Source organism: Charadrius vociferus, unplaced genomic scaffold (assembly GCF_000708025.1).
Source record: "Charadrius vociferus isolate BGI_N301 unplaced genomic scaffold, ASM70802v2 scaffold163, whole genome shotgun sequence".
In the NCBI taxonomy this organism is placed as follows: domain Eukaryota; kingdom Metazoa; phylum Chordata; class Aves; order Charadriiformes; family Charadriidae; genus Charadrius; species Charadrius vociferus.
The window spans coordinates 12,369,207-12,386,697 of record NW_009648332.1 but is presented as its reverse complement, the minus strand read 5'-3'; the positions used below and the strand labels follow the sequence as shown (position 1 = coordinate 12,386,697).

The 17,491-nt window shown below is 40.1% G+C and overlaps 1 protein-coding gene across 1 annotated transcript; it reads left to right on the top strand.

Moving 5' to 3' along the window:
* Positions 1-1,363: 1,363 nt before the first annotated feature.
* On the top strand, positions 1,364-13,156 carry MCOLN3 (mucolipin 3). Its single transcript, XM_009884715.1, has 13 exons — positions 1,364-1,591; positions 3,399-3,566; positions 4,090-4,243; positions 4,726-4,810; positions 4,891-4,987; positions 5,581-5,680; positions 7,538-7,650; positions 7,731-7,880; positions 9,849-9,950; positions 10,062-10,184; positions 10,725-10,931; positions 11,288-11,417; positions 13,124-13,156. The coding sequence occupies exons 1-13, from the start codon at positions 1,364-1,366 to the stop codon at positions 13,141-13,143; spliced, it is 1,677 nt and encodes a 558-aa protein (XP_009883017.1). The 3' UTR covers positions 13,144-13,156.
* Positions 13,157-17,491: the final 4,335 nt, after the last annotated feature.

The following is a 17,491-nucleotide window of genomic DNA, read 5'->3' as shown; positions in this document are numbered from 1 at the left end:
ACTGCAGTATCAGAGTAGGGCTTATCTTAGAAACGATTGATCAGCTGTAAGAAAGAAGAGTGGAAACTGTGGCATACTGTATCCCACAGGGCAATGGAGACTTGATAAAACAGGAGCTGAATTTTTGTTTAAGGTTATTTATGGGCCTATGCTTAGGGTTAAACTGCCAATTCAAAACCTTTCTTGCCCTCTCTGACACCTGGGGAAATTGAAGGTCTTGTGTGGTATCTGAAAACAGACTTGTGTTCCGGTGTGTGCAATGGCTGCCTGAGGAAACTGGGATCTACGCATTTTTAAAAACAAATCCTGTTTTTTTATTAAAAAAAAATTATTAATCTTGATTTTTTTATTTAAGTTATATAAGAAACTTTGCTTATGCAAATTAAAAGTAATGTGTCTCATATGGCACATCTTTAAATTTATTCACAACCTGGGCTGTCTCCTCTGTTCTTAATATCAGCAATCTTGTATCTGAAATAAATATTTCTGCTGCCTCTTAAGTTCATTACTGACTTCCAAACATTTTATAAATGCTTTATAAAGTTAGTAGCTGATTAACATCTAAATATGTTGAATACTCTAGAGAGTAGCGTCTCACTGTTTTTACAAGGTTCTCTTCTAATCTTTCCTCTCATACTTATCTAAAATGTGAGCCTCTTCGGCTAATCACGATGCTTGAATGCAATTACCTTTTGGTCTTTTTGTCTGGTTCGTGATCACCATTGTTTGGCCTTCAGTCTTTTATGGCTGAAGAAATAGATATTATCTTGCTAAACGACAAATTAATGAACTCAGGTAATTTATCTGAATTGCAATTTAGCATGCTGGGACCATTTCCGAGAGTGAACGATGCTAATACTAATGTCTAAGAAAAATGCTGTCTGTCTTGAAAATTCCATTTCTGTCAAGGACTGGACAGCAGTCCCTGACAGCAGGGAAAAATACTAGCTATAGAAGTAGATAAGTTTTCCAGAAGAGTGAACGCTCATGAGAGGCTTTGGGTACTCTTCTGGACACAGGAGGAAATGAATCAGGATGTCTTGCATATATGACGTTGTTGGCAAGTGAGAGAAGACGTTTTCAGCAAGTGACTCCATAATTCCAAAGGGACAGAAATTCCACGATGAAATAATTCTCCTGACAGCCTATCCGTAAATTTAAGAGCTTGCCCAAACTTTTCTTCAGGTTCTGCAGAACATGTGCAATATTGTGAGGAAGGTCTTACATTCAGTGTAACATGCAAGTACCTTTCACAGAAGATAAACGTCTTTGCAGTCCAGGTTGTCAGTGCAGACTGATCTGATGCTACTGTATTCATGCTTGCATGTTTTCCAACTGATACGGACTTCTTTTCATTTCAGAAATGGAAACTCCTGAAGTGGCTGTGAGCAGCTGCAGTGCTCATGATGATGAAAATCTTTGCAGCTACAAACGACACCTGTCAGTATCTCAGGAGGGGCTTTTGGAAGACCAGCTTAGAAGGAAGTTAAAATTCTTCTTCATGAACCCGTGTGAGAAATTCTGGGCCCGGGGCAGGAAACCTTGGAAACTTGGGATTCAGCTACTCAAAATAGCAATGGTTACTATTCAGGTGAGTAAGTAGGGAAGCAGGGACTCTTCTTAGCCCATGGGAATTCAAATAAGGAGTGCAGGTGACCAATGCTGTTCTTGGTGTGCTGCAGAGACAGGGAGAGGATAGACTGCAAAACTATCTCAGGTGCATATATGTAGATTAGATCTCAGATGGCATAATTTTCTCCTAAAACCATTGACTGAAAGATAGCTTTCCTAAGAGCGGAGATGAAAGGAACTATGTTTAAGGGCTCTACTTTACTTTTTACTTTACTTTTTTTTTCCTTTATCCTCTGCCCCCCTAAAGGATGGCATCCTTACACATCTGTTCCCCCCAATACCTTCTTCACTCTGCGTGTATTTGTGTTCAAGGGAAGGAACAGTTGCTTGTGTTTTAATATCACAGAGGTGAGAACTGAAATTGTTAGCTTTTTCATGACGTTTGTTTATGCCTTGCATATGGGATACAAACTCTTGTATTGAAAAAAACAAATTTTGCCCCACTCTTCCTGTCACCCGGCCTTGCACCATAGATTTCATATAACATTTATCTGCTGCCTAAACCGCAACTGTTTGTCTCCAAGTTCTGTGGTTAAGGAGGAAGAAGGTCTTTCATGAAATCTTTCTAATGCCCCAGATGATGATCCTTCAGAGTTGCCTATAAGTGATTTACGTTTATGGTGGTGTCAGTGCTATAACAATACAAGTATGGAGAAGAATGTTTTCCACAATTGCATGAATGATGGGACGAACTGCAGGAATAATAATTCTTTTGCTGTACACCCAGCACTATGTTTGTATCCCTTACTTTCCACCTTAGTTTGAAATGTATCATCGTCCTCTGATTCTCCTCTGTCCCATTTTGCAACTAAAAATAAAATTTGATGGTAGAACAACCTAAATAAGAGAGAGACTAATGCTGACTTAGCCTTTTCAGAGAAAATCTGCCAGTAGGTAACTGAATCTTAGCACTGTTGATTTGCTGGTGTATTCCTGTGTGCTAAGCATGCTGAGCTTGCCTGCAGAGTGTTTTAGTATCTCTGTAACTGAGTTGTCCTTATCAAAACCTACATATCCAGTCTGCATCATGGCCATAAAACTAATCTGTAGACTACTGATTCAGACTTATCTCTGATGAGTTTCTTCACAATACTCCTGACACTAGATTTGAAACAATAGTCACTAAAGAGAGTTGCGAGCTCCCGCAAACAATACATCACATTCTTCCAGAAACCTTTTCCAGCCTGGGTAGTAGGTAGCAGAGTTTTATTGCTAACTTTTCATGAATGATTGCAATATATTTTTTAACAGCTTCAGAGATTATCCTGCTACAAGCACAGTTTTAATCAGCGGTTTTCAAAGCACCTTTCACTCAAACCTGAGGGAGGGATGTTTGTTTTTCTGAGTTGTCCTCAATTTGCCTTTTCTGCACTGGAGCAAGGACTTCAAAGTGGGGTCTGGTTAAGTCCTGTCCTGCCTTTTTGGCTGAGGTACACTGATATTCCCCAAGGTGAGTCATATTAATGTCAGGCTGAACTAACAAAGCACGCGTAACAGTATATGGGTAGCTTGAATTTGAGATGGAGACCTTTTCTTTGTAAAAATGCGAGTCCTTGGCTGAGATGCTGGTAAACACGTTAAAGGAACATTCTTGAAACCCATTGTTTCCTAAAGTTAAACTTTCTTTTGACCAGCTGTGAAATGGAGTAGCCTGCATGTAGGTGCCCTGTCTACCAGCACAATGAAAGAGTTTGCAGGACAGGATTTGCATGTTAATCCAGAAGCCAACTTTGTCTTTGAACAGGAAATATAAATGTCTTTTTCAGCTGGTGGTTTTTGGATTGAGCAATCAAATGGTGGTTGCCTTCAAAGAAGAGAACACTGTTGCATTCAAACATCTCTTCCTGAAAGGATACATGGACAGAATGGATGATACATATGCTGTATACACACAAACGGATGTCTATGACCAGATATTCTTTGCAATAAACCAGGTAAGGATTGTCGCTGCAATGTAAACAATACATATGCTCTTTACCTTTTCTTCTTCTGCCTTCCCTGATAGTGTCTGAAATTGAACTTCTGTGCCAGTTGCTTAAGACTAGATTGTTGACTCATTCAGGTTTTCTGTCATTGCCAGAGCATTGTACTTGTGGCAACATCCTTAAAGCTAATCAATATGCTAATTCGGCACTAAATGCAGACCTTGGATTTGAGCCAGCGTGCTTTGCAAATAAGAAATTAGCCTTTCTAGTAAGGATTGTAAAAAGAAAAAAGTAATAAGCAAAAAAGTATTTAGATCCAAATCCTGCACTTAGTGTTTTTGTCAAATACGTGAAAGTATTTGAGGACTAAGCCGTAGTGCGGTGTAGGTTTCCAAGTTCTTTAGGTGACCTTTTAAATAAAAAAGATAGGTTATGGTACAGATGCAAACACTTGCATTGGTGTTCTTTTTTTCCAGAAACTAACAGTTTTGGTGCCATCTAAGTTGATTTGTCTGTTTGTTCTGAACTTTAGTACTTACAGCTGCCCAACATTTCTGTTGGAAACCATGCTTATGAGAAAAGGGGAGCAGAAGAGACAGCTCTGGCCGTGTGTCAGCAGTTCTACAAGCGAGGAACCATCTGTCCTGGAAATGACACCTTTGATATAGATCCAGAGATTGTGACCGGTAATGAACCTAATCTATTGTATCAGTTCTTTGGGAGGAGGGACCCTATATTTTTTATGAGTTCTTATAAACATCCAGTATTGTATAGACCTGTCAAATGATTTATATTGAACTTACCACCAGCCAAAACTGGCAAGAAAACGACTGTGTAACTAACCTCTAGCCCACACCTCCAAGGTTAACAGTCCTTTATGTCTACTGCCACAAAAAAAGTGATAAGCCATTAGCACTGATGACCACCTAATACAAGTATTTTGGCTAATTTCAGGAGCCTTCCCTATGAGTTCATGACGAATAACTTGGCTGGTTCAGGGAAGCCAATATATTTGTCAGTTAACTTTCCAAGTGACTCCTCAGTTAAGCATGCTATCTCGCCCAATGTAGTCAACAGCTCTTTCCAGCCTCGGGAGTGGGAAAGGCAGATTACCGTTAAAGAGCGTGATAACCCATGAGATATTGTTGTGAGTGCTTATCCGTTGCAGACTGCTTGTACATTGAGCCAATGACACCGTTAGACAACACAACAGTGGGAAAGCACAATTTGAATTTCACTCTGGATTTCCACAGGTGAGGAGGAGTCAGCACCTCCTGTATTGGGGTATTTGTGCATTTTCCCTGTGTAAAGCTAATACAAAGCTCTGTTGCAGACTGGTGACGGTGCAGCTCATGTTCAATCTGAAGGCAATCAACCTCCAGACTGTTCGTCACCACGAGCTCCCCGACTGTTACGATTTTACTCTGACGGTAGGTGGAAGCCTGCCACGTGTCTTTCTGTTCAAAACGAGAAATTGTTCTTGCGGGTTTACCATGCACAGTCAGTGCAGATGTTTTCTGAAGAGTGTTGGGTACCATTGACTGGTCCCCGGTGGTGTCTGGATTACTCTGTCATGGCATAGTGTACCCTGTAAATAACCGCCAGTTGTGACTGTGGGAGGTTAAGCTTTGAGTGCTGGTGATGTGGTCCAGAAGCACTTGCCTGGCTTATGGCCTTTTGTGCTCTAATCCATCTGAGGTATAACGAAAGCACAAACCTCTTCTCTTTAGAGAGGTGCTTCTGGGAGAGCTTGTTTTCAGATCATAGAGGGATGAGGCTGTAGTTTAAAAGAATTTCACCTAGTATCTAGCTGATCAAGCAATTTGTGGTAAATACGTGGTTCACCAGATTTGTCTTTCACTTTGACAGCATTTATTTGCATAAACTGGAATTACCTTAAGTTTTGTAAATTCTTTCCTAGGACAATTACTCTGAATCATTATGCAAGCTGAGCAATACAGTGTGCTACATATGTAATGCTTTAACTTTAAAAAGACATGCACCTTATTTTTTGTTAATACAGATAGTGTTTGATAATAAAGCACACAGTGGAAGAATTAAAATAAGTCTAGACAACGACATAGCGATCAGGGAATGTAAAGACTGGCATGTTTCTGGATCAAGTAAGTGACATAAATGCATTCAAATTTTCAAGCTACACTTTTGCCAAACTAGCACAATGTCTGTTAAACTTTTTCTTTATTAAAAGATGAGGCACTATTGACATACATTCTCTAGTGGGTGCGCTCCAAATCCTGATTTTCTAAGGAACTGTTGTTCTTCAACCTCTGATCTGAAATCCCAGGAACGCAGCCACACCATTACTTTCCTTAGCAGTTCTCAAACCTTGCACCATTGATACTGTCAAACCAAAAATTTTCCACACCTCACTGTGTATCCTTCTAGCTTTGGCTACTGAACTTATGCTGCTTATTGCTTAAGGTAGGGCTGTGAACTCCTCTTCTAGCACCAAGCAACAGAAGGACACATGATAGTGGTGGAAAGTTGAAACTGATTCACTCTTATTTCAGGACTTAGCACCAGGAAAGATAAGGAAGCACTGTTGCTAAGGCTTGCTAGAGTGGAATGGCTAGAAACGCTTCTTACTGCTGCTTAAATGTTGTTTGGCATGTATTTGGGTGTAACTGAGATGCACAGTATGGTTAAATAATCTATCTTAAATAGTTACTCACAAGAGCACCCTTTGTTGGCAGCTATTGGGTCTGGTCAAAACATTGTCTGAGATCTATTTTGATTCGAGAAAATAATGTCTTTGAAAGTCAGAAGCTTTCCAGGACTCTAAATTCCACTTATTTTTAAATTTTTTTCTAAAGTACGCAATAGAATGAATCAAGTCCATTTTTCTGCTTTGCCACTTTCCCCTTTGCTATGCCTACATTAGGAAATGAAGAGCTGGTAGGGAAAAAAAAAAGTTTTTTTTTAAGATCCAGACTGGAATTAATTTTGGGGAATTTAATGAATGCATCACAGAGTATGAAACACACCACTTATGCAAATACATATTCCACTAAACACTTTCTATCAACTAGCTTTGCTAGCTACTGTGTTAGAAACGCACACCAGATGGCATGCTACCTCTAACAGATTGCTCGTGCAGCAGTACAAGAAGGTTTTGATACCTGGCTTCTGTAATAATCCACATTTGATATCTGTGTAGATTGCCTCTATAACAGTTTTCAAAATCATCTCCTGTATTGTTTTCTGAAAGCCAAGGAAAAACATGAAGGTAATGCTTGCATTTGAACAGTTACAAGTTTTTGCTATCCTGGACTACACTGCAAAACCAACTTAAATGGCGACAGTACATGTGTTAGAGACTTAGCTATAAGCAAGAAGTAGGTGGGCTTTTTCTGAGTAGTGCAGTTTGTGAAGTCAACTAGAACTTCAGTATCCCATTTTGGAGAATGGCTGCATCTTCTTGCAAATGTAGCATTTCAACTTTTTTCTCAAACAATCACTCTTTTAGCATTAAAAATCTAATCCTTATACTGTCTCATCTAATTTCAGCTGTATGATAGGTATAAAAACCCAAAAAACTTTTTATTTGACTATCTGATAGTCAAATACTGGTCTGTAAGAGAAGATACGTATTGCAAAGTTCCTGGGATTTCTTTTTTTCTTTTGACAAGTTCTGTCACTCCAAAGGCCATTCCAGTGCATGTAAAATGGACAATCGCAACCTCTAATTCTGCAGGGCTGTAAGAAGCACTCACGTACTGGTATATTTTTGATGTGGTATCAACCTTCCTAAATTAACTGAAGTGGTATCTGTAGTGCAGATGCACTTGTGTCTCTCATGAAAATATGTCAGATAAACTTTTTTGGGGAAAATGCTAAGATTTTTCTTCATTCAGCTGTATGACCATAGTTAACATAAAACTTGATTCTTAGTTCAATTCAAGATGGTCAATAAGATGAAAAGCATCTGATTATAAACATATATGTTTTTGTTCTTGCAGTACAGAAAAACACTCATTACATGATGATCTTCGATGCTTTTGTTATATTGACTTGTCTGGCCTCATTGATCCTTTGCACACGATCAGTGGTTAAGGGAATTCGGCTCCAAAGGGTGGGTATCACTTTTTTCTTAGAAAGTCTCCATGTCTTGTGTAAGTCTGATTAAATTTTTTCTTTCCTCCTTTCCCCTAGGAATTTGTAAGCTTTTTTCTATATTATTATAAGAAAGAAGTATCTTTCAGTGATCAAATGGAATTTGTCAATGGGTGGTACATCCTGATTATGGTTAGCGATGTCTTAACTATTGTTGGATCCACTCTAAAAATGGAGATACAAGCCAAGGTAAGCTTGTTACACTGTTAGGTGCACACAAAACTGATTGTTTCTGTCCCAGCTAAGTTTAAATCTCTCAGAAGACTTTAGGCTGGCTATACTTGATTCTGAGTGGCATGAAATTTTAAAACTCTTTCTTCTCCTCTGGCATTGCAGCTGAGATGTGTTGTTTCCAGTTGAGAGATTTAAAAACTCCAAATACCACTAGATACTATAGTTCTAATTATCTTTGCTCATTTGTGACTCCAAGGAATAAAATGAACTTCATGTCTGAAAGTTTAAGACTTTCTCATTTTGGACCACTTATATTTGCTTATTTGATGGATTATTTTTTTTTAAATTTAGCATTTAACTTTATGATCCCCATTTAACAAGTGTTAAATTAGCACAGAGGCTCTCTCCTTAAACATCACTTTGCTGCTTTCCCAGCTTCTGGCTTCCAGCATGTACATAACAGTCAGCCACAGCCAAGTTCTAGGCCTTCAATTTCTAAAATCAACTTGATATAGAAAAAAATATCTTTTTAAAACAAATTATGTGCAGCCAGAATTAGGGAAGAAAAATTTTTACAATACGCTATCCTGAAGTACTCCAATATTCAGATAATTTTGTTCTTCACCAAATCTGTAGCAGACTTTGAAGTGTGACATTGCAACACAACAGACTTTGGACAGTAATGATGAAAGGATGGGTCTGAAATCCATCTGGTGACAGCTTGACTGTCATAAACACCCTGTACAAATTGCCCTATCTTACCTTAGGAACTATAAACTCAGTTCTTAGGAGTAGAAAGAAGCTATGAAGAAGCTGGCTAAGATAAGAGACAACTCCATCCTGCTTTGGGAGAAGCGAAGACAGGAACAAGATTGGAGTAAGACCTTACATTTGGAATTCCAATATCTTATATATAAAAATACATCTATTTATATATATTTGTTTTCTAAGAGAATATTTTACTAAAACTCTTCCCTGCAGGTACATTTCACTTCATTTTGCAAGCCTTGTGGACCGTAATTACAGGATCTTTTTCCATGTTACTGTGTGAAAGTTAATGGGTGAATAAGGAGTTCACATTAAAGTAGCCTACATATGTTTTTTGTCAAACTGTAAATGAATTATGCTAATAATAAAAGACTAGCCAACTCTTAGAGGAATAAAACCAGAAAACAGTGAAAACTTCTTATTCAAGTCAGCTGCCATGAGCCATTTCAGAGCAGAGCTGCAGTTCGGGGAACAGGGTATATGCTAACTTGGATGAAAACAGGCCAGTATGTATGGGCGGAAAAAAACAGTGAAGTGCCAATAAAATATAAATGAAGTTCCGGTTAGAATTAATTAGAAGCTAATTAGTCTTCTCCTTGATAACTTTCTACACCCCACTGTTCCCAGCTACCTAACAAGATCCTCCTTAGTATTTATCTGAGCTCTGCTGACAAGTCATGCTATTTTTTAAAAACTGCTTTGCCTGTGTACTGGAAGAACCCTCTTTGCTCTGCGGTTCGAATGCCACATCTACACTGTCCATTGGGACGAGTGGGGAGACTTCCAAACTGCTCTGGGGAATCTATCCATGCAGATTCCAGAAGCAGTTGCCGCAGGTCGGGAAGCAGCATGAAAATGTTTGCGGTGCCCCTCTGCAGGTCTTGGCGAGGCAGGTACGGAGGGGATGTCTCTGCACCTGCAGTGCAGCTGAGCTCTTTGCCTTGCAAATGAAGCTTGTCTTGTCAGAAGCTGTTTTACAAACAGCCATACGTAAAGGCATGTGAAATGAGTTACACTCGAAAGTGCCCTTGCTCTTTGGTAGGACTTCTGATCTCTAATGCATATTGCCCCAAACTATTTTTTAATGGGAGAGATTGCCAAGGAAAATAATGTTTCTTAACAGATCTTTGTAGTAATGAGAGTCGCAATTTAGAACCTGTCCGTTGTTATAATGCTTGATTTTTTTTCTTTCTTTTTTATTTCTTTTTTTTTTAGAGCCTGACAAGTTATGACGTCTGTAGCATACTCCTAGGAACATCCACTATGCTTGTGTGGCTTGGAGTCATTCGCTACCTAGGTTTCTTTCAGAAGTATAATGTAAGGATCTCCTGGGATCTTCGTGCTGTTGGTATTTATTCTGTTTGTTGCTATAAAAGGACTGGAAGAAATGCCTGGTTGAATTCTAACTGTTTGCATTGCTTTGTGCAGCTTCTCATCCTAACGCTGCGAGCAGCATTACCCAACGTGGTGAGGTTCTGCTGTTGCGCGGCTATGATCTACCTGGGCTATTGTTTCTGTGGATGGATTGTACTGGGACCATACCATGTGAAGGTAATATACTTAACATGAAAAAAAGACAATCTGCATAACAGAATGGATTCTAAACAAATGGAAAATTACTGCTGTTGACTTCTGAGTTTCCATGTCAAGGCTTCCCTTAATACAAAAATAGTGCATCTTCAACATGATGCTGCTCTGTTTGAGGAGTCTGACTTCCATGAGTCAATCAGACTTTCCTCGAGTTATGAAAGCTCTGAGTCAGAAGTGGAAGCTGCCGTGACTCCCAATCACATGCTGGCATTTTGAGAAATACTTTTCATCTTGCAGTGTCAGACTAGAACTTTGTAGACTCTATCCCTATCCCTTTTAAAAGTGAAATTGTTTTTTTCTGAATTGAACATGTATGTGTACAGGAGGTAACAAACTTTGTTCATTCCTCAAATGTTTTTGTTTGCACCTTGTCATACACTGGGCGTACAAAGAGACCCGAGGCAGCCAGTCGTCAACTGTGCATCTTCTTCATGTTGTGTACAGTCTTTGGATCTAAATAAAGTGGCCATGGATGTCTTTGTCTTCTTCCCTCCTCTCTAGTTTCGCTCTCTGAACATGGTTTCCGAATGCCTTTTTTCATTGATCAATGGAGATGACATGTTCGCCACCTTTGCAAAAATGCAGCAGAAAAGTTACTTAGTTTGGTTATTCAGTAGGATCTACCTCTACTCCTTTATCAGTCTGTTCATCTATATGGTGCTGAGCCTCTTCATTGCCCTCATTACAGATACGTACGAAACTGTCAAGGTAAGCATGGACTCTTACTTTTTGGAATAAAAATGCAAGATTGGTGCTGTCAAGACTCTCATCTCCTTCAATATTTTGATTTGCGGTGCATGCCAATTTAAAGAATAAATATAATGGCTACTTTTGAGGGTGTAGAGTGATTACAAGATCCCTCCCTACTTCGGTTTTCTTACAAGCCTGTCTGATTTCCTGCTCCAATGGAAGATAAATATCTACTAAAAAGCAGTAATTTCATATTTGGTTCTGTGAATCTTCCAATTTCAGACTTGAGCAATGTCTGAAAAGCGATCTGGGGATGATTTGGGTTATTGTATGTTTTAGTCTTGTTAGAGGTTTAACTAAATATCAATTTTTAGCACTACCAGCAAGATGGCTTTCCGGAGACAGAACTGCAGAGATTTATATCACAGTGCAAAGACTTGCCAAACTCTGGCAGGTACAGGTTAGAGGAGGAAAGTTCTGCATCTCTCTTCTGTTGCTGTAATGGTATGTACCTATATTAAAATTATATATTAAGGTATATGTAAAACCAACACACAAAAAAGTGTCCCTGGTATAATGTTTATGAAGAGTATTTACAATTTTAGGGGTGGAGGGGAAAAAAAACCCAAACAACACAAAAATCCCAAACTATTTCTACTGCTCTAGAATGGAGCGCTTTAGCAAAAATTCCGCAGCGAACAAACTCCTTAGGAGAGATGAGAGAACTTTTACATTAAGAATCACTTAACATATGAAAAATAGTACAGGAAGTTAGATAATATATATGGTAACTTGGGAACGTCGTATGTATAATGTGCAAGCATTAACGTTTTCTGTACTCACTGCAATAGGCAGGACTTACAGAACTTCTTCAGTGTCTTCTTATCCTCTTTTTAATGATACTTTGTGCAGTAAGGTGTCCTAACCTAAATGGTAGCAGGCCTGAAACTTAGGGAGAAAATCAAGTTGCCAAGGTTTTAAGACAGCATGCAGTTTAAGATACTATCACAGCACTTGGGAAACCATTGCCTAACTTCCACTGCGGAGAGCTTAATGCTTCAGTTATTTGAAGTTTTGTTTCTTCAGGAATACCGATTGCAGGATACGTGGTTTATATTTAACCTGGCTGGCAGCAGCTCTGGGTCTTGCTTGCTGAAGGGTCCCTTGGTACAAAAGCCTTAAAATATTTGCAGCTTGATTAAAAATATCAAAGGCGTTTGCAGCTCCTTGGTATGGGGCTTTTCTGGTGTGCCGTGTTGTTATATGCCAGATAGAGTATATTTATGAGGGGGAGGAGATGGGGACATACTTTGGAGCAGGGAGACAACAAAGCCTGCAGTGAGCCAGTTGAGAGCGGAGAGCCGCTGTTCTGACCGAGTGCCTTACTGGAGATGAAAGTGTGGGATGAAGCAGAGCAGAGCATCTTGCTCCTGGGTAAAGGGCATGGACATGTTAATATTTCCTTTTCTGCACACACCTTTTAGTTTAACCAGGCGAGAAACCCAGCGTGAGGCAGGACAGGGTGGGGATGTAATACTTTTCCCACTGACTGTGAGGCAGGGATCAGGGCTCTAGAAGAGCATTTGAAAAGGAGAAGGATTACTCTCAAGCAACGTGTTTCTCAGGAGTATTGGGCAGCCAGCAGCACCCTGGACTTGAACGGAGCTGGAGACATTTAAGCGCCGTGTTTCAGAGCCTTGTTTCCTAAATGGATTACCTACTCTTTAATGATTTTATCCTGGTGCCAAATGTCTTGATCCACATGCATGCCTCAAATCATGCATGTTAGTGGTACAAACTGGTTTTTATCTGGAAATAGTGTGTTGCTTTCCCTAGAAGCGAGACCGGGGGCTGACTTTGCAGCTACCTGTAAATACTGGACATTGGTCCATTAGCTCTCTACTGTGGCCTTCTGGTTTTACTCTGAAACAAATGATCTGTAGGAATAAGTAAGTATTTCGAGCGGGATGTTGCATTATCAGTTCTATGGCTTCTGCTCCTTAAATAATCATATAGTCCTACAGGACATCCAAGGCTTCACTTAATTCTTTCATGTGTTCAAAACATTTTATGGTGATTCATAGCAGTTTCTTATCAGTGTATGTCAATTAGTAATTAAATAGTTCAGATGCATTTTTAAGGCTCCTTGTACAATGAAATTATTATTTTGATGCATGCACCTGACAATTCCTCCACTCTCTCCTTTACAGGTTGTAGTGAACATATGTAATGAATTGCGGGAGTGTATCACGGAGGCTTTAAAGCAGCACACGTTGCAAGAACTGGACAGTGGAGCTGGTGGAAAACATTATACCTAAAGCCTGAATTTGCTTTTCTCAAAAACCAGTGTAAGCCTGTGGCAGAACCTTGCGATAAACTTACAGTCTTTCTGATTAGGCGCTCTCACTGCTAGTTCAGGGCTTTGGGCTTTTTATTAGCTTTGTTCTATTTGTTTCCCCAGTTAAATTGTGCTAGAATGTAAAGGGCATTAAAAAGCTGTCTGTGTTCAAAGACGTGGCTAGATTATGCCAGTAGACTAGAAACGCAGTCACTTTCAACTAAAAGCAGAATAAGTGCTGGACAACTTCAACTTTGAACACCAACCCAGCCCCCAGTACTGCAGGCGTCTGGCGATGGCTGACCCGTCACTGAATAAGCGAAAGCTCACTCTAGAGCCCTCAGCATTTTTTGTTTATCCTCACTCATAGTAAAAATAAACTAAAACTATGACATTCGGTGTAATTTGGTTTTGGAGACATTACAGTGAGTTGATGCACAAAGCATTCAAATATGACTGAGAGCATAAACTAAATGTTTCAATAAACATAAGTACCACTTGATACAAGTGGCAGTTTCTTCTTGGAGAGGCCAGGGATGTGCCAGACCAGAACTGAAGTTTGAGGGGTGAATTGAGTGCGGAAATGTAGACGTTCTCCTATATCCAGCACTGAGTAGGATCAGTTACAGTCTTCAGCTTCGCAGTGTGCTGACCTTATGTTTTTAAAGGAAAAGTCAGACAAAAGCACTTTCAAAATATCTATTTTTTTATTTGAAATCTTCCTCTGATACACAAGTCTGTAAACCTGAAGTCTAAACGAAGTTAAATACACAGAAGATACGTCTCTGAGAGTCACATCTCTGTGCTTTAGAAACTGGATGTTTCCTACCAACCTAATAACCTGGTACTGCCAGTGCCTGTCTGAAACATTAGACCTTATAAAAGTTCAGTTTTGATGACTTAGTTTATATACTTTGTTGATCGTGATGCCATGTAATGGATGCCTTATTTTCTATAGTCTATTCACTCTGGGAGCAGAATAGAAAACCAAAGGGAAGCATATTTTAGAGAACCTGCATTTGTGAGCAGCATTCCTGTAGCTGTGTGTGACAATGTATATTGCTGTGCACAAAGGTGGAGGACACTAAACATATTTAGTGAATGTTTACACATTGTAAATGCGCTACAATAAACACTTGCAGCTGCAGTAAGTATTGGGTGTGTCAGTATTCATTTTAAGAGTAAATATGTTGCCATGTTAATATAGGAGTCTTTTTTTTTTTTTTTTTTTTTAGCAATATGCAATTTCTGTCATGAAACAGTGTGCGGAGTGTGTGAACTTGTGTTTCCTATAGTCAAGATAGATCCTTGGACCCTGGTGAGGACCTGTTCCCAGTTGATCCCATTTAACAGCATTTCAGAGTTTGCCACAGAAACAAATAAGCAAGTATTAAACCTTACACTGAAAACGGTCCTGTACATTACATGAAGTTCAAATTCAGCAAAGGCAAACCAAATGCAAGGTGTAGGCAGAACAGATTATTCACAGTATCTGAAAGTTTCCTGTATTGAGGTCCCTGTCTTCCACCAGCCATTTTAAGATTGAAGACTTTTGAAGCTTTTCAAGGAGATTCAAGGCAATCTTGCCTTGTAAAGCAAATATTAAGTGACTGTGTTTTCTGTTGACACATTAAACTCCTTACAGATCTTTGACAACACACAATACATAATGTGCACATCACTATTCTATAAAATAGTTTGTGCAAGGAATTCGGACAAGGATGGCAAGCACTTTTAAGATCACCGAAAGGCAGAAGGCTGATTCCTTAGCAAGGCTTTTTCATGCAGAGTTAAGAGAAAGCTAAGATTAATAATTTGCTCAAAACGCAGGTGCATTGGTAAACAGCTATGGAATGCTTTGTTTGCCAATACAGTTATAAGGCAAGTAGTAGTCTGATTTCATTTAGAAACGGGGCAGAGCATATGCTTCATCACAGCTAATTTACAAAATCGGCAACAAATTTCAACAAAATTTGACAGAGCTCTATAATAGCAAATTCTTACAAAGTTTTATAGAAGTAGGGAGTAATCACGTTAATAGAAGCCTGCAGTATGAGCATAAGGCATGGAAAGGTACAGTGAGTGACCTCAAAGCAGGAAAAGATACCGTATATAGATTCTTTCAATTCCTAATAGGAGAAATCTTCCCCTGAAGACTGGTTTCTGTTGCCTGAAGGGCCAACTTCCCTGTGAAGCTTGTTTTTGCAGTGAAATCCCTGATAGAGTCTTTAAGTAATGGCCTGTGCTTCTGCTACAGCTAAAAAGTCAATCAACTGAGATGCCGAAATTCAGTGGAAAACCACACCCCATTACTTCTGCCGGGCTACACAGCTTTTTTTTTTTTAGCATTGCTGGCACTTGTGTGGTTTGGGGAGGAAAGAGTTGACGAAAGGCAACTTGCCTTCAAACAGCAGTGGGCAGGGTCCCAGTGTGAAGCCAGAGGGGAGGGCTGTCTAAAAGTAGGAGAAGGATGTGTAAAGCAAAGGATAGGATGGGGTGGGGAGAAAAGAAGCGACAACTGCTCATAAAGTTTGCAGAGCAGAAATTGTATATTCCTGGCCATGGGTGCAGGCTGTTACATGGGGGAAAGAAAAGCAGTACCCTGAAAGGTTACCTGCGCAAAATGTCCAATTCCGATGGGAAAAAGAAATGCTGCTTGTATTACATACCTGTTATCTATCTATATTTTGTTTTTCAAGAAAACCAGACACTCAAACATGTATTGTTCTCCTCAGTAGTGCTGGTGGCAATCTAAGTGCTTGCTGTCCAGATTTCTGACATGCTTGATCCTTGGTGTTCAGGATCTTCATCTGGCTCATCTGAGAAGAAGCCAGTCTGTTCTGTGTTTTCTCTACTACTGGCCATATTTGAGACAAAGTGTAGCTCTTTCAGGAGATCTGTGGCTGCTGTTGTTGCATATGTGATGGGGCTTTTTAATCTCATGTCAATTGAGAGGGTTATGGCCTTGCAGAGCCAAGTGTGACAATGATCTTATTCTAAAAAAAACCCTCATGACTTCAACCGTATCAGTGATCTCAACATCAGCAATGCTAGTAACACATGTAAAGCTGCATCCTGGAGACATCAGTATCTTTATGCTGATACAATCAAGCAGGCACAGATAGAACTGTAAAATGCAGGTGGGGAGAGCAAAGACGCAGATAAAGCATCAGATAAACTCATTATGCTTAAAAATGCCATCCTAAGGAAAACAAGGCTTTCAGTGCTGTCCAAAAAGATGTGGAGGGGTAAGAGAGTTCCTTTGTTCTGATTTTCACTGGGCTCTGGAAAGAGTTGCCTGAAAAACACCGATAGTCAGTATTTCCTCATGAAAATGAGTCGCAGGGTGCTAAACTTGGGTAACAGCTGTTTTCATGCCAAGGCTCATTTCAATGCCAATGTTTTGCATATGCCCAGGTGGTGAGAACTTCTTGTTTTCAGCAGAGCTCATATCAGACATTCAAATGAAGTTACACTGAGGGGAAGAGAAAGGTGGGGGCCATACTTGTTTCTAAGTACCAGTTTCCATGTAGGATTGAAACATGTTCTCGAGGGAAGGTAAACAGTGTGCATGCAAAAGAGGAAGAAATCAAACCCAGATAGGCTCATACCTTCCCAATAAAAAAAATGTGTAAAGGCATAATTTATCGCTGGCACATCGGGGGAAAAACAGATGCTGCTGTAAAAGCCCAAACCTGTGATTGCATCTGTCAGGAGCATCTTCCTGCCTAAGACAGTAGCTAATACCAGATGCTGCAGTGGAAGCCTTAAGGGAACTTTCATGCATGAGCTGACATAATGCTCTTGCAGCTAATTTTGAGAAACTGCACATAGATGTTTGTCTGGGCTTTTGTTCCTTCTTCTCCCTTAAACAGCGTGACTGTAACCAAACCCAGCATCATCCGAGAGCATTAGCGCAGAGCCCTACGCTGCCCATCCCCACCGCCTGGGCAGGTAGGGAGCTCACAGCTGCTGCAGCGAAGCCTCTTCTCAATGAACTCCTTATTCTGTTTTGAACACCCTCGTTCGGAGCAACCACATGAAACCACATCCTCGGAGGAACTAAGTACCTTTTCGCCTGCTAACCGACCAGCTCCGTAGTACTTACTCCAACCTGTCAGTCTCCCCTACCCGCTGCCTCCTCGCAACCCCCAGCCCGGAGCCCGAGCAGGGGTGACGGTGTTGCGAAGGAGAGCGGCGGCGGTGGGGGAACAGCGGCGGGAACTCCATCCGCTGCGGG

Excerpts from the sequence above, each read along its gene's own strand:
- MCOLN3 (XM_009884715.1), top strand. The coding sequence starts at position 1,364 with ATGGAAACTCCTGAAGTGGCTGTGAGCAGCTGCAGTGCTCATGATGAT. Across the intron at positions 4,811-4,890 it reads TTCACTCTGGATTTCCACAG|ACTGGTGACGGTGCAGCTCA; the intron begins GTGAGGAGGAGT and ends GCTCTGTTGCAG. Across the intron at positions 9,951-10,061 it reads GTTTCTTTCAGAAGTATAAT|CTTCTCATCCTAACGCTGCG; the intron begins GTAAGGATCTCC and ends TGCTTTGTGCAG.